The 26,465-nt window shown below is 32.0% G+C and overlaps 2 protein-coding genes and 1 pseudogene across 5 annotated transcripts; 1 reads left to right on the top strand and 2 right to left on the bottom strand.

Annotated features, from left to right (window-relative positions):
- Window positions 1-1,985, top strand: LOC117912312 (rhomboid-like protein 11, chloroplastic). 4 transcript variants are annotated; one of them, XR_004651002.1, is made up of 4 exons: window positions 1-252; window positions 979-1,110; window positions 1,216-1,340; window positions 1,893-1,981. XR_004651002.1 is itself a non-coding variant. In XM_034826853.1 (4 exons), the coding sequence occupies exons 1-4, from the start codon at window positions 42-44 to the stop codon at window positions 1,953-1,955; spliced, it is 453 nt and encodes a 150-aa protein (XP_034682744.1). In that variant the 5' UTR covers window positions 1-41; the 3' UTR covers window positions 1,956-1,985. The 4 variants fall into 4 exon arrangements, 3 of the variants coding, with proteins under 3 accessions (XP_034682744.1, XP_034682746.1, XP_034682745.1); XM_034826853.1 differs by having other exon boundaries at window positions 979-1,032; window positions 1,893-1,985; XM_034826855.1 differs by lacking the exon at window positions 1,893-1,981 and adding an exon at window positions 1,597-1,886 and having other exon boundaries at window positions 979-1,032.
- Window positions 1,986-6,270: 4,285 nt separating this feature from the next.
- On the bottom strand, window positions 6,271-7,815 carry LOC117912315 (annotated as a pseudogene).
- A 14,680-nt stretch (window positions 7,816-22,495) lies between these two features.
- Window positions 22,496-23,293, bottom strand: LOC117913378 (BURP domain protein RD22-like). The gene has a single exon (XM_034828338.1). The coding sequence runs from the start codon at window positions 23,270-23,272 to the stop codon at window positions 22,583-22,585; it is 690 nt and encodes a 229-aa protein (XP_034684229.1). The 5' UTR covers window positions 23,273-23,293; the 3' UTR covers window positions 22,496-22,582.
- Between the last annotated feature and the right edge of the window lie 3,172 nt (window positions 23,294-26,465).

The following is a 26,465-nucleotide window of genomic DNA, read 5'->3' as shown; positions in this document are numbered from 1 at the left end:
AATGGCATAGAAGACATTCAATCGCCTCCTCGCAGGCAAAAATGGGGCAGTTTCAGCAACTGCTGGCACATAGACCATGTACAATCAAGCTCATGCCCATGCCCATGCCCATGCCCTCAGCCTCTCTCCTTCCCATCAACGCCGCCTTCTCAAAGCTTCCCACCTCTTCTTCTCTCAGAGTCACCCCGCCCACTCGCCTTCTTCCTATCTCGGCCGCCCCATCTCGTTTCGTCTGCAAGATGAACGGTTCAGGTATGCCCTGACTCTTCTTTGTCGAAATCTTCGTTACCCAGATATTATTTAGCTGATGTTGTTCATAATTAGGGACCCAGAGTTGTTGTTGGAACTTTTCACGAACACTCGGTTTGAAATTGACTATGATGGGCGTTAGTGATTGGGTATGTGAAGATTTTGGATGTTGGGAAAATGAAGGAAAAGGAAGGAGAATTTGGAACGTGTAGGTTGTGACTGAAGTACCCAATTGTACTAAACACACAAAAAGGCCATTGCTTGTTGAGGTCTTTTCTTTAAGTCGTGTTTGGAACCCTGGAATAGAGAAATGGGAATGGGAAATTAATTCCATTCCTATTCATTAATGTGTTTGGATTGTTTTTCAGAATGGGAATAGGAATAAAAAATTCATTTGTAGAGAACCAAATCCCACTCTCAGTAGGATTTTGATTCCTCGGTTCTACATGGTATTGTGATTCACCCCCTTTCCATCTTATTTCGGTTCCCATTCCCACATGCCAAACGCACAAGGGTAATGGGAGGGCTGAATTGAATTCGTGACAGACCTAAGTTTCGATATATATGTATATTATGTAGTATCTAGTGTCCTCATATCGAATTTTGTGTCTTTGGAGAATCATATTGATCAGTGTTTCATGCTATCTCCAGCTTATTTTACAGTGTATTTAACCACTTCTATGTTCCACATGTATGGTATCTCAACATTTCTCCGCTTGCTGTGACTAGTTTGGCTGAATTTCAATCCTGGCCAGGGGCTGAAAAGGCACCAAGATCGATTAGGTAAAATAATAGGCAGCAATTCCAAAACTTAGCTGAACAATGATGAGTTTGGAAAATTGGTTTTTGGAAATAATTGAAGTGAGTATTAGGAAAATTGAATGAATTATTGAATTTGGTTTCAAGAAAGCATAGACCATATTGTGCTTTCAGTGTGACATGAAAGCCTTATAATTTGTTTATTAGATTTGACATCACAGCTGGAACTTGGGAAGTCAGGCGGAAAATGGAAACCACAGAGGCAAGTGAATGGAATATTCTGGATCATTCTTCTTAATCTTGGAATATTTGTGGCAGATCATTTATTTCAGGTATTAAATAATTTTGCCTATCATTGGTACTTTAATATATCGCTCAACTTGATAAAGCCTTAGTCCAACTACTTGAGGGTGGCTACTTTCACCACTCCGTTCTATTTCTATTTAGAGTCATTATCTTGTATCATCATCCTCGGCAATAATTTCTTTTCTTATTGCTTCTGTTCACACCCATTTTGGCTTCTATGATTTGCATATGGGAGAACCATCATGGCACATGAACATATTAATTCATTCATTGTTCATGCAGGGGTGAAAAAGCATCCATATGAAATTCGGAAAATGAAATGCCCACAAAGTCCCTTATAATATAGCACGTGGTGAATAGGATTGTCAAAATCATTTATCAAGCAGACTGATGGAATGTAGGAGTGTTTTCCTAAGATATATAATTTTGGAATGTGGAGATGCTGAATAAATCTGGAGATCGATTTGTGCAGCTTAAAGGGAGAGAACAACAATATGAGTTATCTTGTAATAGATGGTAGGAAAAGTCATGCTGACCCCTGATTTTCTACATTGTTCCCTTCTTTCCGTTTCTTTCAGGTTCGGGCCATCAAAACCCTATACTTGTATCACAATTGGCCTGCTTGTCATGCTAATTGGTGAGACCCTATACTGTTCAAGGATACATGTGCTTGGATATCACATATTACTTATGTGATATGTGTATAGAGTAAGGATAAAAATATAAGTAATCTATATTGGTATTTCTAATTTATTTATGATAAATTAGAAATATATCGATAGATATCTTAACATAAAATATTAGTGACGTAAAAATCAATAAAAATTTTGAAAATATCAAGATAAAAATGGATAATTTAAAGTTATTTTTATTAAAAAAATAATATATATATATATAATTTTTCATATTTGATAATAATATTTTATACGTTAATAAAAAATATAAATTTTATAAATATATATTTATTATTAAGTTACATTACATATTATTTTATAATAATATTATGATAACATATCTAAATTTAAAATATATTTAATATTAAAATTATAATTTATTTTAATTTAAATGTATTCAATGATATCAAATAAATATTAATATAGATATAATTTTTCTAATATTTGTACTTTTTATATTTAATAAATATATAGATTATATAAAAAAAGACCTATTAATAAAATTATGTTTTTATATTTTTGGTAATAAATTAAATTAAATATAAAAATCAAATAATTAAAATTTATTTATTAATTAAAATTATGTTTTTATATTTTTGATAATAAATTAAATCAAATATAAAAATAAAATAATTAAAACTTATTTATTTAATAAAATAATCTTTAATATTCTTTTATATACATTTTGGTGCATTTTTTTGAATCCCGATATTTTTGTCCATGTGTAAGACTGTAAGTGGGTGTGGAGAATATTCTATAATTTATTTATTTGTTTATTTATTTTTCCTCATTGATGCCCATTCGTTAATCAGAAAGAAAGAAGAAAGGTGGGTGGGCAGTGGGCTTGTGGCCCAAATTATATATGTGGTTTTGCCTTTTGGCCACAACGTTCATCTTGTTCAATTCTTTCTCCGTAGATATATGAAACAGTGAAGGTTATTTCCAATATTTCATATGATTGAAATTTAAAATAAAATAAAATAATATTGGCTAACTCTGTAGTATGTAACATAATATTTATATATACCATAATATTCCTTAATCAACCTGGAAACATTGATGAATACATAGCATCAATTGCACACTACACACATTAATCCTCAAACCTGCATTTATTCTAAGTTTATAAACATTCATACTACAAACAGCTTTAAGATGGAACTGATAATGCAATTGGGCTCGAGGCCTTCAGCTTATCCCTTACTTTGGAATCCACACCATGGCATTGTTGTGAAGGAAATGATAGACAGGGACCGTTCCTGGCTTAATTTTGAGCACTTGGAAGGCCACATGATGTATCACTGTGACAAGCTGCCATGGCTTTAGATTTGCTTCCATCAGTACCCACCAATGGAATCATGTAAGTTCGTGTCTTAGTGAATGTATGGCAGTAGAAAACGACATATGGGTAGTTCATCTTATGGCACACCACCGATTTGTCTGCAACCTTCTTCATTCCCACTCCAAATTCAAACTCTTGGCTTCCCGTTTTGACCTCATTCATCAGCACATTCACATTTCTTCCGAGCTTTGAAGTGTTGAAATCGATTAGGGACTCTATGTAAAATAAAGGGAAAAAAATATTTTCCTTTTTATTGAATTATACTATTGAATCAGATGTAGCTTTATACAAGAGGTTTCCTACAATCATGTTAATCTATTCTTGATAGAGTAAGTATAAAAGGCAACTAATCAAATATACAACTAATACAATATGTCTGGATATTTTTATTAATGGAAAGCCAGATGTCATTAACCTTCTCAACAATCCCCCTCAAGTTGGAGAGTGAATGTCAAGAACTCTCAACTTGCGCATCATAGTTGAGAAAGCTTCTTTTCCCAATGGCTTGGTGAATACGCTCAAAGCAGACTCGATGATGGAGAAAGTCTTTAAAAAAGAAGCAGAAAACTAAAGGGTAGGGTTCCCTAAGCCTTCAATCTCTTTTAGTCTTAAAAAACACCATCTAAGTGGAGGTTGAGAAATAGTGGGAGATACGTTTTTTTATCTGTTTTCAATTCCGCTTATGATCTAATTGCTATTTAAGGATTATTATGAGCATGTTTAGATTATTTATGTGCATTAGGAAAAGTACGAAGGAACTCCATTAATGGTAAAAGCTCAGAAACTAAGACAAGAAGCTTGCAAGTTACATGGAAAGAAGTCAGGTGTGTTGGTTTCTATGTATATAGATTTCTTGGATATTTTGGGACCTACTTAAACAAATATTGAAAAAATGATTTTTCTCGTATTTGATTTTATTATAAAAAAAATTAAAACTAAATATAATTAAAATTAGTTCAAAAATTATTTATTTTTAAATTATTTAATTTTCATAGGTAAAAATAAGTCAAATAAATTAAAAAAAAAAACATACAAAATTAAATAAATTTTTTTATTTACCTTTACCTTTTCTTTTGCTGTGGCAAAAAAATTCTATACTGGCGTGGTGATCGAATGCCTTGTTTTGTCATTTGGTTCTCCCACTTGTGCAATCAAAGCCATGCCTTCTAGGTTTTGTATTATTTGTAGGGTGGGTGTACAAGCACCAGCTCCGTCACCGCCTTTACCTAAAGTGACTTTATGACTACCTTTACAATTAATTAAACTTTTCTTTAAATTATGAAGAAGCGCCGCCGCCGGCTGTCTGCCCATAAATTATCACCACGTGGGAGTTGTCGAGAAGATCGGATTTTTTATAATTATACAGTGAATTTAAAATTAAAGGTTTTGTATTATTTGTAGGGTGTGTACAAGCACCAGCTCCGTCACCGCCTTTGCCTAAAGTGACTTCATGGCCCACCTTTACAATTTTTTAAACTTTTCTTTAAATTATCACAGCCGCCGGCTGTTTGCCCATAAATTAAAAAATATTTTCAGATCTACAACATTTGCCATTTTAAAAGGTCTCTTCAAAAACATCTTTCATCATTTTGATATCAATTATACATGTTTCAAAAAATTAAATTTACATTAAAGATTTTTCTTCGATATACACTTTTTATAATTTTTATATCAATGATATACATTAAAAAAAAAAAACTGAATTTATATTAAAAATATATCTTGAAAAGACACATTTTACAATTCTATAAAATCGAATTTATAATAAAAGTATATCTTTAAAAGACATTTTTCATAATTTTCATATAAGTTACATAGTAAAAAAAATGAATTTATACTAAAAATGTCTCTTTAAGAGACATTTTTTATAATTTTATAAAATTAAATTTATATTAAACAATTTTTCTTCAAGAGATACTTTTAGTATAAATTTAGTTTTTTTTTATAGGTGACTAATATAAAAATTGTAGAAGGTGCTTTTTTAAAAGACACATCTAGTATAAATTAAATTTTGTAAAATTATAAAGATGTCTTCAATGTAAATTCAATTTTTTTTTCATTGTGTGACTAATATGAAAATCGTGGAAGATGTCTCATCAAAAGACACCTTTAGTATAAATTTGATTTTATGACATTATGAAAAAAATATTTTTTTAGTATAATTTTTTTTTTTAACATGTATGACTAATAAAAAAATTATAAAACGGTATATTTTGAAAAGACAGTTTTAGCATAATAAATTCAATTTTATAGAATTATGGAAAAGTGTCTTTTGAAGATATACTTTTAGTATAAATGCAATTCTATGAAATTTTTTTCATTATGTGACTAATATGAAAATTGTGAAAGGTGTCTCTCTAAAAGACACCTCTAGTATTAATTAGATTTTATGACATTGTAGAAATGATATTTTTTTAGTATAAATTTATTTTTTTTGTTTTTAACATGTATGACTAATAAAAAAAATTATAAAAATGTGTCTTTTGAAGAGACGCTTTTAATATAAATTCAATTTTATGAAATTATGGAAAGTATCTTTTCAAAAGACATCTTTAGTGTAAATTCAAATTTTTTTTAACATGTTGATATGAATAATACGAAAGATGTCCTTTCAAGAAATACCTTTCAAAATGATAAAAAGTGTTGTAGATTTATCAATAATTTTGTAACTATTATATTTTAAGAATTTTTTTTTCAAACTACCATTTTTTAAGAATTTTTTTTTAAACTAGGTGTAGAAGTTAAAAAAATCCCGATAAGATCTTTGTTGAAGTAAAATAGGGATTTATGAAGAAAAAAAATAGTAATAATAATTTTTAAAATGGAATATATGGTTAAAACGGTTGAAATTATTTTAAAAATAAGGTTTAATAAAAATTACTAATTCAAATTTTAAAATTAATTTTTAAAAATATAAATAAGTCTACAATTTATATACACTAGGATAATTCATACTCATTCATTAATTATTGAATATTATTCCACACAACAATATATACAATATTCCTTAAATCAACCGGGAAAGATTGATGAATAGCATTCCACACTACATTCTTCTCAAATTAACCTGCAATTATTCAAACCACACCATTGATACTAGAAACGACTATTACATGGAACAATGCAACTGGGCTTGAGGATTAAATATTTCCGTTGATTTCATGATCAGGCTATTTTGGAATCCAGACCATGGCATTGTTGTGAACGAAATGGCAGACAGGGACTGTTCCTGGCTTAACATTGAGCACTTTGAAGGCCACATGTTTTGGGTGCCAAGCTGATGTATCACTATGACAAGCTGCCATGGCTTTAGCTTTGCTTCCATCAGCACCCACCAACGGAATCATGTAAGTCCGTGTCTTAGTGAATGTATGGCAGTAGAAAACAGCATATGGGTAGTTCATCTTATGGCACACTACTGATTTGTCTGCAACCTTCTTCATCCCCACTCCAAACTCGTACTCCTGGCTCCCCGTTTTGACCTCATTCGTCAGCACATTCACATTCCTTCCAAGCTTTGAAGTGCTGAAATGGATTAGGGACTCTAATGATGTTGCACAGTACCTGGCTTCTCCTTCCATGGCAGGCTCCTCACATTCCTCTAGCTCCTTCTTTATTATCTCGGCTTCTGCGGATTTTTCTTTCAGGGAAAACCGGTTCAAGATTTCGGGTAGCTTGTTGGATGAAAAGGGCATGGATTCAGCAACTTGATGAGGCAAGAAAACAGCTCCATTTGTAGTTGTGGCCAAGTTCAGCTTCATTTTTTACCTGGATGCAGGTCTGTTTCCAAGAAGAAGTTACCTATTTTTGAGTCATCTACTTGAGCCTCTTCTCCGGCGGGTTGAGAGAATTTATCGAAATGGATGTGAACAGTACAAGAGGCAGTAGAAGCATCGACAGAACTTAGACCTTCTGTTGAATTTGCAAATTCAGCAATTACAAAGAAAAGTTAGAAATGTTAATCTAGACAAATATTTTTCAAGAAATAAAGCAAATTAATGGTTATGAAGAACAATCTTGATGATATATATGACAGTTTCCCTGCAGTTTAATTCTATGATAGGAGACCATAAGAATCAGTAAAAGATGTTGCAGAAAGTAGGGTAGAGATTTAATGAAACTAACTGGACTGCAACAGATCTCGTATAGCTTTAGGCATGGGAGTGTGAGGCAAAGCCAACTTCCAGTAATCCTCATCAGGTTGAGAAGCATGGATTACTACCACCATCACCTGCATGCATGCCACCAAGTTCCATTACAAGAAGATAATTAAACTAGCACATGAGTGTCCTAAAGATCTCTTCTCAAGAACAGGTTTTTGTTTTTTAAACAGAAAAATTATGACTTGTTCCCAAAACATGTTTGTGAAAAAATGAAGAATTAATCTGGACTCACAGAAAGAAAAGCCAGAAAGTGAAGGGAACGAAACTCCATTACAGCTGAGAAACTTAAACAGAAAGCTAAGCTATGAGAAGGTATGCTTGGATGGAAATAACTGAAGCGAGCTTCTTGCTATTTATAGAGGTTAGTGGGACTATTTTGGCAACGACAAGGGATTTTTTCTTCCTAACAAGTGGACATAAACAATATTTTTATCGCCAATCATGTGACCCCTCAACAACCACTGCTTGACTGCTCTTGCTTTCACGAATAAAAACAACAAAGCAGTCAATTTATGTTTTCGTTTAAGAATGAAAATAATATATTTTTATATGTATATAATTTATTAAATATTATCTTCAAATATTTATAAAAATAATGTATGTTACACAAAGGATGTAGAGGGTCGTCCTCTCCCCTAAGCTTATACGGTTGAAGCGTCTGATTAGCTCAAGAGTATTGGAGTATGACATTTTCATATAATATTATCATATTAAAAAATTAATTAATATTTGATATAAAAGAAAAGCATTTTTTGCAATGGTTTTGATAACATTTTATTCAATAAAAAAATTGAAAAAAATATTTTTCAAATAATTCTTTAATGCTTATTTTTCCCTGTGTTAAATTTCTATCTTAATCATCAAATATACATAAAATTTAATAAATAATTCTTAAAATATTTTAATTATTATTCACAGTTTAATTTAATTAAGAAAATAAAACAAAATGAAAACTAGCAAAATGGATCATGAAAATTGACAAAAAAACCTAACAAATTAAATTACGTGTCAGGATTGTTTGTATCCGGCGGCACCAAGACTTTATTTCAAGACCACTCTAGCATTGATGGAATGATGGGCAGTGGGCACCAATAGTAGGGTTCAAAGAATCATTTCTAGTCTATTTACTTTGAAAAAAAAAATTAAAATTAACAAAATCTATAGACGATAATTCCATGTTTATATTTTTATTTAAAAATTAACAAAATAAGTGTCCTAGAATATATTTCCTATTTTTTTTCTTAAATTAATCAAATTTTGCATAAAAATTAAAACTTTTTATACAAAAAGTATACATTATATATTTTAAATATTTTAAATTGATTTTAAAATTTTTAAACTTAATATAGTAAAAAAAAAAAAAATTGAAGTTGAATACTTCATTTTTTATACACTATTTCAAATGCAGAGGAAAAGTAAATAATATATATATATATATATATATATATATATATATATATATATATATAGTTAAATAATTATTATAATATTTAATTTTTTAAGTAATTCATTACTAATATTTTTACAAATATTTTGATTAAAAAATATTGGTTGAGGACACAAGAACTTGTAATCACAATAATGGGTAACATGAAGGGCACCATCACTTATTTTCAAGAATAATTAATTAATTAATTAATTAAAAATAAAAAAAATAAATTGATTTAAAAAAATGAGACAAAATACAAATAAAAAAAATTAAATATGAAAAAAAATAAAAAATAAATTTAAATACAATAAATTTAAAAAATAAATAAGATATTAAATACAATTAATACAGCAAAAGAAGAATTTTTCAAGAACACTCCAGATTTCAGAAGCGGAAGTGGGATCGATGATTTGCGACATTACATTCTCAATGAGAGATGAATAAATCCAACACATGACAAAACGACTATGTCGTTGCCAGATCTGAAAATCTGGGTTTGTACTTTCAGAATCCTCAAGAAAAATTGGAGGAGAAGGTTGTGAGCCATCGATCATCTCCTTGAGTCCATTAACGATTACAATATTCAGCATCATAGTACACAATAGAAGATAATTTGAGTGGTCAAGCCTGATGATGAATGCTTGATTCCGAGATGACATTATCGGAGTTGTATTTGAGTGAGAACGAGCAAGTGTAGAGGAAGAGAAATCTTCACCTTGATCATGTTATCATTTTTATTTGGGTGGTACTTTTCGGAACTGAAATAGTAGTGCCATAGAAGCAATACAAAGATGATCATCAGCTTTTTTGTTTTGTTTTTCAGTCTCTTTTGTTTTCTTGTCAGGACGAAACCTTGATAATGACTCATCCTACAAACATGTCACATTTTTTTATTTTTGTTGTAATAAAAGAAGATGCAATGGCTTTGATGACAAGTTGGCAATTGGCAACTTGTCTGTTATGAAAGAAGATACAATGGTTCTGATGGCAAGTTGGCAATTGGCAACCTTATCTCCAAACTGTTTCTCTGTATTTACTTTTGTTTGCGCGCAAGAGTTTTTTTACTCACTTGTGTAGGTGTAGTAATAATCATTTAAGTTATGTTTGATTCTGAAAAAAAATATTAAAGAATATGGGTTTATCACACATTATTAAAATTAATAACAAATTTGTGTATTTTTAAATTTATAGCCCATATTACACATGTATTGTTATTTCCAATATTTCATATTATTGGAATTAATATAAAAAAATATTGGCTAATTGCTTTGCTGAAGACTATTGCACACAACATATATATATATATATATATATATATATATATATTCCTTCATTAATCAACCTGGAAACATTGATGAATACATAGCATCAATTGCACACTACACACATTAATCCTCGAACCTGCATTTATTCTAACCATTCATACTACAAACAGCTTTAAGATGGAACTGATAGTGCAAGTGGGCTTGGGGCTTGAGGCTTGAGGCTGATTCTTACTTTGGAATCCAGACCATGGCATTGTTGTGAAGGAAATAGCAGACTGGGACCCTTCCTGGCTTAATTTTGAGCACTTGGAAGGCCACGTGCTGTGGGTGCCAAGCTGATGTATCACTGTGACAAGCTGCCATGGCTTTAGACTTGCTTCCATCAGCACCCACCAATGGAATCATGTAAGTCCGTGTCTTAGTGAAGGTATGGCAATAGAAAACAGCATATGGGTAGTTCATCTTATGGCACACTACTGATTTGTCTGCAACCTTCTTCATCCCCACTCCAAACTCATACTACTGAGTTGCACAGAACCTAGATTCTCCATCCATGGCAGCCTCCTCACACTCTTCTGTCTCCTTCTTCATTAGCTCAGCTTCTGCAGATTTTTCCTTCACTAAAAGCCGGTTCAAAATTTCGGGTAGCTTCTTAGATGAAAAGGGTATGGAGTCAGCAACTTGACAAGGCAAGAACATAGCTTCATTTGTAGTTTGTGGCAACTGCAGCATCATTTTTGTACCTGGGTGCAGATCTGTTTGCAAGAAGAAGTTACCTATATTTAAGCCATCTTGAATCTGATAGAAAAAGATGAAAAGTGTGTTCTTGCACAAATCAGAAAATAAAAACCCAATTTTAAAAAATTTAAATTTAATAGATTTATTTAAAAATAATTAAGATTTTGAACACTTTCCAATTGAGGTATTAATTTTAAATATATAAGTATTATATTTTAATGATATATGTATTGCTTTGAGCACCCGAGATATTACCTTCAACTTTAAATTGGATGAATTTTTTTTTTCATTTAATGATTATTTTTTAATGTGTATATAAAAGCACTCGTTTCCTTATACATGGAGAGGTAGGACATTTTTTTTTTCCTTATTCTATTTTTTTAACATTATTGATATAATTAAACCTTTCTTTAATATCATTAATTTTTTTAAATTTAAGATTTTAAGCAAAAAGAAAACCTAATATGTTGTGGGGAATTTTTTTTATATGAAAAATAGTAATGAATTTTATACTAATAATAAAAATTTATCTAAAATAATAATAATATTTTTAAAGTTTTATTTAAAAAATATAAATAATATCAACCTTTTACTAGGTCAAATTTTTAATAATTTTGATAGCAATTTTAAAACATAACAATTTTAAAAAATAGAATAAAATTTTATATTTTGTATGAGAGTTTTTCTATTTTCTTTTTAATGATCATATTATTTTTTATTTTTAAAAATAATATATATATATATATATATATATATATATATATATATATATATATATATATCGAGCCAACATTTTCCATAATAAACAAAATGATACCTAAAAAAAATTACTTTTATGACAAACTTGGTGTTAGAGGGATGACTTTCACGTACTACCTTTGTCCATGCCCTTATTATCATTCAAAGGCAAAGGGAGCTTGTAGATCATCTTAAGAGGGTTATCCTACTAAAAAGTTGAAAGAGGTAAGTTAAAATCCACTTCTAACAAGTTAAGTTGTTAGATCGAAATAGGACATTCTCCGACGGTTTGATTTCCCTTATATGCATGTGATAAAAGAAAAAGAAGATTTTAGGATAATACAATATTCTCCGACCATTCCCTTAATAGACCTTTCTTTTTTAATTTCTTAATCATCCATTTTTTGCCTTCAAATATTTGTGAAATTGGGTAAGTCATTTTAAACCTTGAAAATATACAAAGAAATCTAAATGGTTGAGCAAAATTAAGAGCTCATTATTAAGAAAATGCTTTCATTATTAATTAAGAGCTCAATTTAGTTAATAAAAAAAAGAAAAAATAGTAAAACTTAATAAATAAAAAACCTAAGGCTATATTTAGTTCTTGAAAAATACTAAGGAAAATAAAAACAAATACGAAAAGAAAGGGTTTTGATTTCATTATAAAAAATTATTAAAAAAATCAAATATAATTAAAATTAATCAAAAAAATAATTTATTTTAAAATTATTTAATGTTTATATAATAAATAAAAATAAATTAAATTAATTTAAAGACACATATAAAAATAATTTATTAATTTAAATTTTATTTTTTTTATTTTTTTTCACTTACTCTTTCCTTCTACAATTTTTTAAACATAGCTTTAAGAAAATTGAGAAGATTATCTGCAGTCGACGGCACTGATAATTTATTTCTTATGATCATATTTAATACCATAAAGAAGAAAAAAGTATTAAAAAAAAATTGGCGTGGTAATAAATGCCTTATTTTATTATTTTGGCACTCCCACTTGCGCCACTTGTGCAATGAAAGCCATGCCTTGTAGGTTGAGTGTACAAACCAGCTCAGTCATTGCCTTTTGCGTAAAGAGTGACTGTATGGGCCACCTTCCTTAAATTATCACCAAGTGCTGCCGCAGCCTGCATGCCATGCCCATGCCCATGAATTATCACCACGTGAGAGTTATCTACAACGATCACGATAAGATCCTTGTTGAAGTAAAATGGAGATTTTTTGAAAGAAAAAAAAATTACAGTAATTTTAAAAATATTATTAAGGTATGATGCTTTTAAAACTATTTTCAAATTAATTTTTTATAATATTAATTGAAAATTCTTTTAAATAAATAATTTCAATTTAAATATGAAAATTATTTTTTTTTTATAAATTGAAATTATCATTTTAAAAATATTAGAAATAATTTCAAATATCATATTCTAAAATTTTATCACCTATCATGTTGACCTCTCAAGCTTCAGTGGTCTTACTTTCAAGAATGAAAACAACACAGCAATCAATTTATGTTTTATAAAGTGTCTATTTGTTTAAAAATGATAATAATATATTTTTATGTTCCCCACATATGTATATAATTTGCTAAATAATTCTTAATTTAATAAATAATTTTTAAAATGTTTTTATTATTATTCACAGTTTAATTTAATTAGGAAAAAATAAAATAAAATAAGAATGGACAAAAGCTAGTAAAAATGATAAGCAAAACAAAGATTGTCTGTATCAGGCCATGCCAAAAATTTATTTCATGGTCATGCTGGCACTCATCATTGATGAATTGATCGGCACCAATAATTGGGTTCAATGATTCATTTATAGTCTATTTACTTTGAAAAAACAATTAAAATAAAAAATATATAATTTATTTATTTTATTTAAAAATCAAATATAAGAAAATTATTTTTTTAAATGCCCTAAACACAAAAAATAATTATAATTTTTAAATAATTATTACAATATTTATTTATTTTTAAGTAATTCATTACTAACATGTTTACAAATATTTTGATTAAAAAATATTTGTTGAAGATGCAAGGAAAATTGTGATCACAATAATGGATGACATGAAAGGCACCGTCACTTATTCTCCAGAATAATTAATTAATTAATTAATAATTAAAAATAAATATCTTAAGGCTATGTGGCTATATTCCAAAAAAGGTATACATAACGTACACCCAAAAGGATATAAAATCCATATATGAACACACACCAAATGGGAATATATCAGCTTTTTTGTTTTGTTTTTTAGTCTCTTTTGTTTTCTGAGCAGGATGACACCCTTGATAATGACTCATCCTACAAACATGTGTTATAACAGAAGATTCAGTGGTTTTGATGGCAAGTTGGCAATTGGCACCCTATTGTTGTAGAAGAAGATACAATGGTTCTGAAGGCAAGTCGGCAATTAGCAACCTTATCGCGAAATTATTTCTTTGTATTTAATTTTGTCTACAAGATTTTTTCACTTACTTGTGTCAATGTAACAATAATCATTTAAGCTATTTTTGGCTCCTTAAAAAATATTAACCAAAGAAAATATTTTAAAGAAGATGGATTTCTCATCTTTGGTTTTATTGTAAAAAAAAAAATAATTGAAAATACATCTATATAAAATAAAATTAATTACAAATTTATGCATTTTTAAATTATTTAATATTTATATGATAAAGGGAAATAAGTAAAATAAATTTCAAAAAGCATATAAAAATATCTTATTAATTTTAAATCTATTTTTTATTTGGTTTCACCTTTCTCTTCCACGTTTCTTTTCTATCTTCTTTTCATTATATTTTTCCTTGAATTTTTCAAAAATCAAACATACCAAGAAAGTATAAAAATGAGAAAAAGTACCAACTTAAATTCTCAACCATTTCCTTGATGAGATAAATTTGTGTTTTTATAAGAATATATGAAATATGAAAGGTTTTTCATTTCATACGTACTGAAATACAAGAGAATATCAATTACGTTTCATTCACCAACAAGGGTCTAAAGTTAGGGAACTGCTAGTCCGAAACATTTTTTTAGATTAATTTGGAGCACAAAAAAAAAAAAAAAAGACCAAGAACACTATCAGTTTCTTGAGAAACAAATACCAATCATAGAAAATACCAGGTTTGCGTGATTCAAAGAGAGCCTTCATTAATTTATTATGTTAGTGGAAGCTAACTAGGATCGCCCTTGTTAGTGTAATAACATAAAGATAAACATGATATGTAAGGTTTTTAATATGGTTTGACCAATCATACTTTTATATATATATATATACATGTATCAATTTCTTTTGAAGAAAAACTTATGTAGTCAAATTAAAATTTGGACCTTAGTGTAATTTAGACCTTGACATTACTTGATCATTAATGTGATTTGGGCTTAAATGTAATTTAAACTTTATATTTTAATTTTCAAAATATATGTTAAGTGGAAGCACTAGCTTATCTTTAATAAAAACATTTTTTAGATAAATCCATATATGAACACACACCAAATGGGAATACGTCATTCTCAATTTATGGAGAAGTAAAATTGGTTACAAATTCTTGGTTTGTTCATCTTCCCGTCTCCATTGTCCCCACCTTCTCTTTCACTCTTAAATTCTTAATACAAATTTATATATGTTTTCCCTTTCTCTCTCCATAATTCATATACTCCTTCTTATTTGAGTTCATTAATTTTGATTATATTTGAACAAGTTTACCCTTTTATTTTATTTTCCTTCAAAAGCATTTTTTCCCTCTCATTTCTTTTTATCCATTTTAATTGTTCTACTTGTATCTCACTCTTCCAAAACCTAATATAACTTTATCTTTAACTTAATCTCTCAACACCTAAACTTTACACTTCTCTCTTCTTGATGGTTCTTTCTTTCATTAATCATCATATTTTCATCATTATTGTAATTATTAAAAAAATTAAAATTTTTGAAAGAAATAGATGAAAAAATGCTTTTTTTTTTTTCTCATTCAAGATATTGTAGGTTCATAAACTTAATGTAAATTAAGAAAAAGTTTTTATGATATACAATGGGTAAGTTCATTTATAAAGAATTTAATTAAGATTAAATTTTTAATCATAATGATTACCTAAATTGTATTATAGTTAAGATTCATTTAAAAAGAACTTAATTACCAGCTCAATTAAGCTCTGTTTCATCTATAAAAAAAACTACATTAAAGTTATGTTTTTAGTTAGAATGTTCATTTGAACATAAAATATAGTTAAGTTTCATTTATGAATTAAAATCATAAGATATTAAGATTGAAGTCCCGATTCTTCAACTAGCTGAGTGTGATTCAAGGTTTTTGTTAAAGAACTTGCTAAAAATCAACATATTTTAAAAAAATAAAAAAAATACAACACTAACTAAAATCTAAAGATTTAATACGTGATAACTTTTTATTCAACCTCATTTTCAACATTATCAAAGTTCACATGAAACTGTAACAAACCCTAATGAAGAACAAAGAGAAAAATGAAAGATGTGATGAATATTAAAGAAGAACAACATATGAGAGAACTTTGCTCTCTTATTTTTTACATGGTTAAGACTTTCATCTTCAATCCATAGATCTTTGTGCTAGGATTTGAGCATCATTGGAAAAGGAGGTGACAAAAACAGAAGGAAAATGAACAAAAAGTGAGAGAAATGATGTTTTAAAGGGTTTAAAAAATGATAAAAATGTCAAAATATTGTGTGAATGACCGAATACTTTGGCCTTGAGTTTTGTATATTATATATAGACTTTACAAGGATGCTTTACATGGAAAGCAAATAAAAGCAAATAAATTCCAGCATGATTCTAGCCCTATACATGTAAACTATAATCTATCAAATAATATATGCTAACTGTACAGAATAATAAATGGAGAAATAAGGAAACAATTGTGGGCTAAAATAAGGAAAGAAGGGTGGGCTAAATTAAGGAAAGAAGTGTGGACAGCAAGTGTGGGCTAAAATAAGGAAGGAAGTGTAGACAGCAAAGCTGTCCTTTAACAGCCCCCCTCAAATTGATGTAGGTTGATCAACAAGCATCAATTTGCTACTTAGCAAGCAATGTCGATGACGAGGGAGAGCCTTGGTGAAGATATCAACAATTTGTAAGTCGGTGGAAATATGTGGAAGAGTGATAACACGAGCTTCAAAGGCTTCACGGATAAAGTGACAGTCCACTTCAATATGCTTTGTGCGCTCATGATAGACAGGATTGGTCGTGATCTGAATGGCGCTTGTATTATCGGCATGTAGAGGTGTAGGATCGGTCTCAGAAAAATCTAACTCCGCAAGCAAACCTCGAAGCCAAATGATTTCAGAACAAGCAAGAGACATCGCCCGGTACTCAGATTCCGTAGATGACTTAGAGACTCTGTCTTGCTTCTTACTTTTCCAAGATATTAATGCATCACCTAAGAACACACACCAACCAGTGATGGAGCGATGGGTATCCGCAAAACCAGCCCAATCAGCGTCACTATAAGCAGTAAGGCGAGTAGAATTGCCTGTAGGGAAGAACATGCCACGAGTAGAAGTCCCTTGAACATAGCGTATGATCCTACGAATAGCAGCCAAATGAAGATGACGAGGAGTCTGAAGGAACTGGCTGACTTGCTGTACAGCAAAAGAAATGTCCGGTCTAGTAATGGTGAGATAAACAAGGCTACCCACCAACTTCCTGTATAAACTGGGATCAACAAGTAAGTCGCCCTCCTCTTTGCGAAGCTTGACATTTAATTCCATGGGAGTATCAACAGAAGTAGCCCCTTGTAGACCAGCTATAGCCACCAAGTCACTCGCATACTTATGTTGATTGAGGGAAATACCAGAGGGACTATGATGCACCTCAAGACCAAGAAAATATGTGAGAGACCCAAGCTCTTTCATATGAAAGGACTCGGAGAGATGAGTTTTGAGCTGACCAAGTAAAGCATAATCGGAACCAGTGATCACAATATCATCAACATAAACCAAAAGAACAACAATACCCATGTCTGATTTCCGAAGAAACAAGGAAGTGTCATACTTGCTCTGCCTGAATGAAAATTGTAGCAAAGTGGTGCGGAATTTATCAAACCAGGCCCTCGGAGCCTGTTTGAGACCATAAAGAGAGCGACGAAGCTTACACACATGTGAAGTCGGAGAGGGAAACAACCCCGGGGGTGGCTTCATATAAATACACTCTTTAAGATCCCCATGAAGAAAAGCATTTTTTACATCCATCTGATGTAGTGGCCAATCACTGGAAGCAGCAAGAGTTAGAATCGTACGAACAGTACTCATTTTATCCACAGGAGCAAAGGTCTCTTCATAATTGACACCATATTCCTGATTATTCCCAAGTGCAACAAGCCGAGCTTTGTAACGATCCAAACTTCCATCAGATCGGACCTTGACTGAGTAAACCCATTTGCAACCCAGAGGAACAATAGTGGGAGGACAAGGCTCAATGTCCCAAGTGTGATTGGCCTCTAGAGCGGCAATTTCTTCCTGCATAGCTTGTCTCCAACAATCATGCTTAGCAGCATGTGAGTAGCATGTGGGAATATCAAATTTGGACAATGCAGCAGTAAGGGCTGAAATAGAATTGCCAGAACTGGAAGAGGGAAATCCATACCTATTCGGATGTATAGACACTCGAGAAGAGCGACGTACTGAAGGTGCTACAACTGACTGCATCTGGAACGTGGTAGGATCAGATATCGGGTGAGCCACCGAAAGAGACTGTGGGCGGGAGCGTCTCGTATACACAATACCTGGTTGAAAGCAAGAACTGACTGGATGAAGATCTGAGAACTGTTGCTCAAAGGAGGGAAGGACCACAGTAGAAGAGGATGACACAGTAGAAGAGGATACAGGAAAGAAATGTTGATTTTCAAAGAAAATAACATTCCTAGAAATACGTGTACGATGTAATGTAGGATCATAGCAAACAAATCCCTTTTGACACATATTATATCCCAAGAAAACACATCGAACAGATTGAGCAGATAATTTATGTCGCTCATGAGGAGGTAAATGAACAAAGCATACACAACCAAAAATACGAAGGTGATCATAACTAGGTTGCTTAGCAAATAAGCGGAAATAGGGAGACTCCATATGTAGGACTTGAGAAGGTAAACGATTAATCAAGTGAGTAGCAGTTTTTAGAGCCTCTACCCAAAACATGGATGGAACAAAAGATTCTAACAAGAGAATACGTACCACATCTAAAAGATGACGATTTTTGCGTTCGGCAACTCCATTTTGTTGAGGAGTAGAGGGATATGAACGTTGATGAATAATACCCTTAGAAGCCAAGAATGCTTGAAACTCAGTAGACAAATACTCACCACCGGAATCTGTGCGTAATGTCTTAATAGAAGTAGAAAATTGATTGTCAACATACGCTAAAAACTCAGTGAAAGTACGAAAGACCTCAGATTTAGAGCGAAGAAAGTAGACCCAAGTAAATCTGCTATGATCATCAATGAAAGTCACATAATATTTAAATTTCTCATGTGAACTAACCGGGGAAGGTCCCCAAACATCACTATGGATAAGATCAAAGCAGTGAGATGCTCTACTTGCATGCAAAGGGAAGGGAAGAGTTTTACTTTTACCAAGTTTGCAAGAATCACACTCAAGAGATAAAGAATAACGATCCTTATTACCAGGTAAATCAGAGTTCAATACATGAGATAAGATCTGAGTATTGGGATGGCCTAAACGACGATGCCACACCATACTAAGATCTGAAACATTATTACAAGCAAAAGACTTAATAGAAGAAAGTGGAGAAAAATCTAGAACAGGTAAAAATAGTGGAAACAAGCGCCCCACTTTAGGTCCCTTAGCGATCGGCTTCCCCGTTACCTGGTCCTGCACAACACAACCATTACCAGAAAAATTAACAGCACAATTGTTATCAACTAATTGGCTAACAGAAATAAGATTCGTGGAAAGCTGAGGAGCAAGAAACACATCAGTGAACTTAGAAGAGGCATCGCAGATAGCAGCTATGGGCAAAGATCTGCCATTGGCAGTCTGAATGGAAGATTGACCAGCGTAGGGCCGAACATGACACAAAACGGTGGGATTATTAGTCATGTGATTAGAGGCCCCCGAGTCCACGTATCAGAGTTTAGTAGAATTGTTACCTTGAAACCCCATTGTTGATAATGATGAAATTAACATCCGTTGCACCATTTCTGGGGTGCAGTAATCTGGTGCAGGAGGTGCAGGAACAGAGCACACAGCTGAAAGAGAGTCGTGTATTGCTACAAGAGGGACAATAACCGAAATCTGAAATGCTTGGGCCTGACGATTCTAGGGGCGAATACAACATTCTTTGATAATGTGACCCTTCTTCTTGCAATAAGAACAAAACTTCTTAGGGCAAGTGGCAGCAATATGCCCATATTCCTTGTAGCAAAAACACTGCAAGTTTTTAGAATGCATAGGTGGTCCGCATCCTTGGGCAGCATAAACTACAGTTGTCGTCTTGGAACTGCCATGAGATTGCTCCAAAATAGCTTGAGTACTAAGGCGTTGCTCTTCGCGAAGTAACTCACCAAAACAAATATCAAGAGAGAGAACAGGAGATCTATTCAGTAAAGAAGAGCAGATAGATTCATATTCTGGACGTAGTTTCATAAGAAACTGATCACGCCGGGTAGTCGCGTGAATAGTCTGAATAGTTGAGAGACGGCAATGGGAACATCCGCTGTAACCAAATGAGCATATTCATGCCAAAGAGTCAGAAATGTCGAGTAGTAGTCCTGGATGGAAAGACTACCATGTTGAAACATGGCAATCGCATGTTCTAATTGAAACCGACGAGCATCGTTATCCTGATGATAAACTTTCTTCAAATAAGCCCACATAGATTGAGCGGAGCAATGGGGCCGCAAGTGGGTGACAATATGAGGCTCCACTGAACCAAGAAGCCAAGACATGATGCGTGCATCAAGCACAGCCCATGAAGGAGAAGACCCAACATCCTGAGATTTGTCAAAAGTGAATGGTTTTTCAACATCCGTGCCATTAATATGACCCCAAAGATCTTTTCCCTTGAGAAAAAGTTCAAACTGAAATGCCCAGGTAGAATAATTTGTTCCTGTAAACTTAACACACAGAGGTGCGGAATCCATAGAAAATAAATAGAACCCGAGACAAAATGATGGACCAAAAAAAAATCCCAGAAGAAAACTGACCCACGACAGCCACAGAAATACTGAGAAAAATGGTTGTGGTTGGGTGCAGCACGGATCAACACAGACTTGACTGAAAGACACGAGAGGCACCTCCGAAACCGAAAAGACAGAAAAGAATTTGAGGGAAGAAAAATTAGCAACCTTGCTCTGATACCATGTCAAAATATTGTGTGAATGACCGAATACTTTGGCCTTGAGTTTTGTATATTATATATAGACTTTACAAGGATGCTTTACATGGAAAGCAAATAAAAGCAAATAAATTCCAGCATGATTCTAGCCCTATACATGTAAACTATAATCTGTCAAATAATATATGCTAACTGTACAGAATAATAAATGGAGAAATAAGGAAACAATTGTGGGCTAAAATAAGGAAAGAAGGGTGGGCTAAATTAAGGAAAGAAGTGTGGACAGCAAGTGTGGGCTAAAATAAGGAAGGAAGTGTGGACAACAAAGCTGTCCTTTGACAAAAAATGTTTCAAATGGGTCATTTTTTTGGATTTCAAACTTACTTTAACCCTTTTAACCAAAAATTCTTCTTCATTAAATTAATTCACAAAGGGCAAAAGATATGGTCAAACTACCCATGAAGTACCATTGGCTTTTAAGGCACAATTTTAGATAGTTTTACATGTTTTAACCAATGATGTTGTATCTTATATGATAAAAACCAATGTTTGGATAACCAGATTAGATCGGTCGGTCCAACCAGTTCAACCGGTTTACCCTATTAAACCTAAACGAACTAAACGGTTGTATAAAAACTTTTGACAAAAAACCATGTTGGGCCATGTCTTATTATGACAAAGTCCATACCCACCCCAACCATTAAGTGGCTGAGTCTTGAGCCCACAAGATGGGATAATGCCTTAGCTTTCAATAAGGATAGCTTTTATAGGCATCCTTTGCACCCTTATTTTTCTAAGAATCTGATGTGGGATTGCTAACTAATATCAATGAAAGAAAATTAACAAATGCACCCAAAAGGATTTGAAGCTAGACCCCAGGTTTTGTAAGTAACCTAGGACACCATTTGACTACACGCAATTTATTATCTAATATGCCAAACAAAACAATATATATTGGATTTTAAATTTTTTTATAATATTAAATAAAAATAATATAATATTTTTAAAAATTATAAAATTAGTTTAAATTTTCATTTTTAATATATTCACATTTAAATATTTTACATATTTCATTTAATAAAATTAAAATATTAATATAATTTAATTTGATAATATCAAATATATAAAATAATATTATTGATTTTTAATTTATCCATATATATTTTAGATTTTTTATAATTATTTTTAATTTTAATAATATATAAATTACATATTTATTACGTCACCGGTTCAACCACGGTTCGACAACTAATCCAACCGGTGAATCATGAACCGGTAACTTTGTTGGTTCAATAACCGGTCCGGTTCTGAAAACATGGATAAAAACCAAGAAGATGGTCATGGCATAACCCGAATTACATTGCAAATAGTACCCATAGACATACATACATTCCTCTAACCAGCACGTATTCAAAGCACATCAGATATGGATATTAGAAAATACAAGATCGACTTATGCGATTGGGATTGAGGTTTTTTTTCTTTCTTTCAGATTTCTAGCTATTTAGGAACCCAGATGAGATCATCACGAGGAAGGAAGTGGCAAACAGGGACAGTTCCTAGTTTAACTTTCAGCACTTAAAAGGCCGCATGCTTCGGGTTCCAAGCCGACGTATCTATATGGCAAGAAGCCACAATCTCAGCTTTGGTTCCATCCTCGGTTCCCACAAATGGAAGTGTGTAAACCCTCGTCTTATGGATTGCATGGCAGTAAAACACAGCGTATGGATACTTCTGCTTATGGCATACCACTGATTTGTCTACAACCACCTTCACTCCCACTCCGAGTTCGTATTCCTGGCTTCCCATTTCAACTCCATTTGAGATTAGTTTGATGTTTTTTCCGAGCTTTGAAATGCTAAAATCAATTAGGGATTCCAAGGATGTGGCACAGAACCTGGAATCTCCTTCCAAGGCTGGTTGTTCATAGTCTTTTATCGTTTTCTTCATTATTTCAGCTTCCTCGGAATCTTGTTTCAGTGAAAACCGGTTTAGAATTTCTGGGAACTTGTCAGATGAAAAGGGAATGGAGTCGGCCACTTGACGAGGTAAGAAAGTGGCTTCATTTGTAGTTTTTCTGAAGTGCATCTTCATTTTTGTGGTGGAATGCAGGTCTTTTTCCAAGAAGTAACCTTTTCTGGAGGTGTCTTGAGGTTGGTCTTCAGTGGGGGTGTCAACAGCCGATGGGTTTTGGTATTTGACATAGTCACTCTCTAGGATAGCATTTAGTACAACCTTGCTCACATTGATCGAACTTCCACCTTCCATTGAGTCTGCAAACTCATTGAAACGTATATGAATAATATCCTCTTACTAGCTATTACAGTTATGCCAAGGTGGCTAATTAAGAATCAGTTGCCTAACTAATATTCAACAGTAAATTATTTTCTTCACCAAATTTCAAAAAAGAACAAAAAAAAAAAAAATTGCATATGAGTTAAGGATTCGTTGAAACTAACTCAACTACAAGAGATCTCGCACAGCTTTGGGCATCGGAGTATACGACAAAGCCAACTTCCAGTAGACCTCAGAAGGTAGAGAAGCATTGCTTACAACCACCAGCAGCTGCCACAAGTTCATGCATAATATATAGTAAGGAGATTAGGAGAAATCAGAAAACCCACCTAACAAAGACAATTTAGAATAGTAAGACTTAAAATTTGGATTAGAAAATGTTCATTTTTTAAAGAAAATTTAGTGTAAGTACCATTTTCTACAAAATAATATAACTAGCATTGCCCTTGTCATGTAATGGGTTATGTTAGAAAAATAAAAACAAAAGAAAAGTAAAAGTGAAGTCTCACAGAGAGACAAGTTAGAATGGGAAGAAGATGAAGCTCCATTGAAGCTGTGAACCGCAAGCTAAGCTGTACGTTGGTATGAAGAAGTGAAATCAATTGATGGATATATATAATGGCTAAGTCGGCATATATAAACAAGATAGTAAAAGCATCCATGCATGATCAAGTTGCATGTGGCCCAACCTTCGCATTCAATTCCCATAATCAGAATGGTCTAATTTTTGCTGAGTAGATATGAGATAAGATCAATTTTTTGATGAGCAGATATGAAATATAGGGAAAGGTTATTCATTTCCTGTGTGCTGAAATATGATTTTATGGCTGAAATCAATTGGTGACCCATGAAATTAATTTCGCAAACGTCCTTAGTTTCTGCTTTCATGGCAGGTCTCACAATCTTGTGTGTCTCCCTTTATTATATGTTGGCTTCCACATACTCTTCTTTCAAGGAAAACATACTAAAATTGCTAATATTAATTTCCATTTCATGAGCCGAAAGTAATCAAGTATCGCTGAATTTGTTGTTTTAAACATGCCGATGTGAAAGCAGAGTGGAGATTGGATTGTTGAGTGTTGGGTGGGGTCCCATCCCACCACTTGGAGGCACTGGGACCCGCTCAATAAATAGAAAAAAGATAAGAGAATAAAACAAAAGGAAACACGTGTGGTGCCAGAGAAAGGGAAAGAAAGGAGAAGGTTTTTGTGGGGTTTTCTTGCATGAAGAACGTACGGATGGCAATGGAGCGGTTCTTTGGGTCGAGTCTGCCGACACCGCCCTACTCCTAAGGCGGGTTAAACGGATGTGGAATGGGTTAGGGAAAATGTTTTTAACCAATATAGGTAAGGGGTGGATTCGAATATGATTTTATCCCGTGTATGTATAATGCATTGTTTTAATTTATTGTTTTTTTCTTTTTTTTTTAACTTTTTTTAACATATATAATAATGTTTTTTTCATAAAAATAAATTATAAATATTTATAATATTCCTTTGTTTTATAAATAATATTTATTTTAATATAATTTAAATTTTTAAAAGTAAAATAATTAAAAATTGAGCTAATTAAATGGAGGATTCAAGTAACAATGGTAAGTACAATAAGTGGCATCTCTTAATAAATCTTTCTCCCTCAATTCCTTTGAATGGCTATGTGCTTGAAAGATTTTGAATAGGGAAATATGTTTCTTATGATTTTTTTGATTTTTTTTTTTTTTTTTTTGTTGCAAGATATTTGTGCATGTCCGATGAGAAATCTAAATTTGACTGTAAGTCAAAGCAATGTATTTTTTGTTGAGTAAAACCATGAAGAATTTGGGTATAGATTTTAAGATCTAGTCAACAACAAAATCAACAAAAGCTAAAATTTTGTATTTCTTGAGGATCAAATTATTGTAGATTTTGAAAAGTTAGAAAAACCAAAATCTATTATTGTTGTATTTCATCCATCAATAATGTGTATTGATGATAAGAGAGATGCATAGGATGATCATAATGCATGGTGCCCCTTTGGTTGATGATGAGCTCATAGATGAAGATGAGCAAGTTAATGAGAACCTCACTTAAGAAGATCCGACAACTAGATAGACTCTAAAAGATATTCTCTTACTGAGTATGTGATGATCACCTAGAAGAGATAGCCTCTTAACTTGAGTTGGGTCTTGATATCATTGGATAGCTTTGACTTGATTTGGACCTTAGTGTAATTTAGACCTTGACATTACATTCCTCAAATCTGCATATATTGTTGAATACATAGTAATACATTGGCACAATATACATGTGTATACGTATACATTCATGATCAAACCTGGATTTATTCTATTAATTATCTATAAAATGGAAGTATATATGCATGACTTAGTATATTGGCATGAGGCTTCTCTACATATTAAATTAATTTCTAACTATTTAGGAATCCAGACTATGTCATTATTTGAAAGGAAGTGGCAAACGGGAGTTCCTAGCTTAACTTTGAGCACTCTGAAGACCAAATGATTTGGGTGTCAAGCTGATGTATCCATGTGACAAACCGTTATGGCTTTAGCCATCATAACCTTTTGTGTCACTTCCTTCCATCATAGCCTTCCTTCCATATTTTAAATTAGCCTCAAAAAGGTCAAAATCAATTTAAGATATTAATTTAGGACATGCTATGATGATAATTGCAAGTTATACATTTTCATAAAAGGGGTGAGTGACATAAAAATTAGTTAATGGGCCAAAAGGACATAAGGGTATAATCAAGGAGAGTCCAAAGGATTTAATCTTAGATAATTTTATAAAAACCTCAACATTATTTTTTACCAAAAATTTTAATAAAAAAAATATGGAATTGAAGGTTAAGAAAAATTCAACCCATGACATTTTATGAAAAGATGTCTCATGCTCATTTCATTGTCATAAAAAGAAATTTGTACACTTCTGCAAAATGCTCCAAGTGCAAGAACGATGGGTTTGTGCTCTTATGGGCATATATGGACCCTCTAATCTAGGCTTGACTTGAAATGACTACTCATTTTTGTATTGACCCCTACGTGTGAGGGACAAAAGAAAGCAATCTTGAATGATTTTGTTCAGGGTCAAAGGAAAGAAGAGCCCACAAAGAATATCTTGCATACTATGAAACCAATGTTTGGTTAATCTCGATTTTGATGACAACA

The sequence above is a fragment of the Vitis riparia genome, chromosome 4, assembly GCF_004353265.1.
Source record: "Vitis riparia cultivar Riparia Gloire de Montpellier isolate 1030 chromosome 4, EGFV_Vit.rip_1.0, whole genome shotgun sequence".
In the NCBI taxonomy this organism is placed as follows: domain Eukaryota; kingdom Viridiplantae; phylum Streptophyta; class Magnoliopsida; order Vitales; family Vitaceae; genus Vitis; species Vitis riparia.
This window is presented reverse-complemented; position numbering and strand designations above follow the sequence as displayed.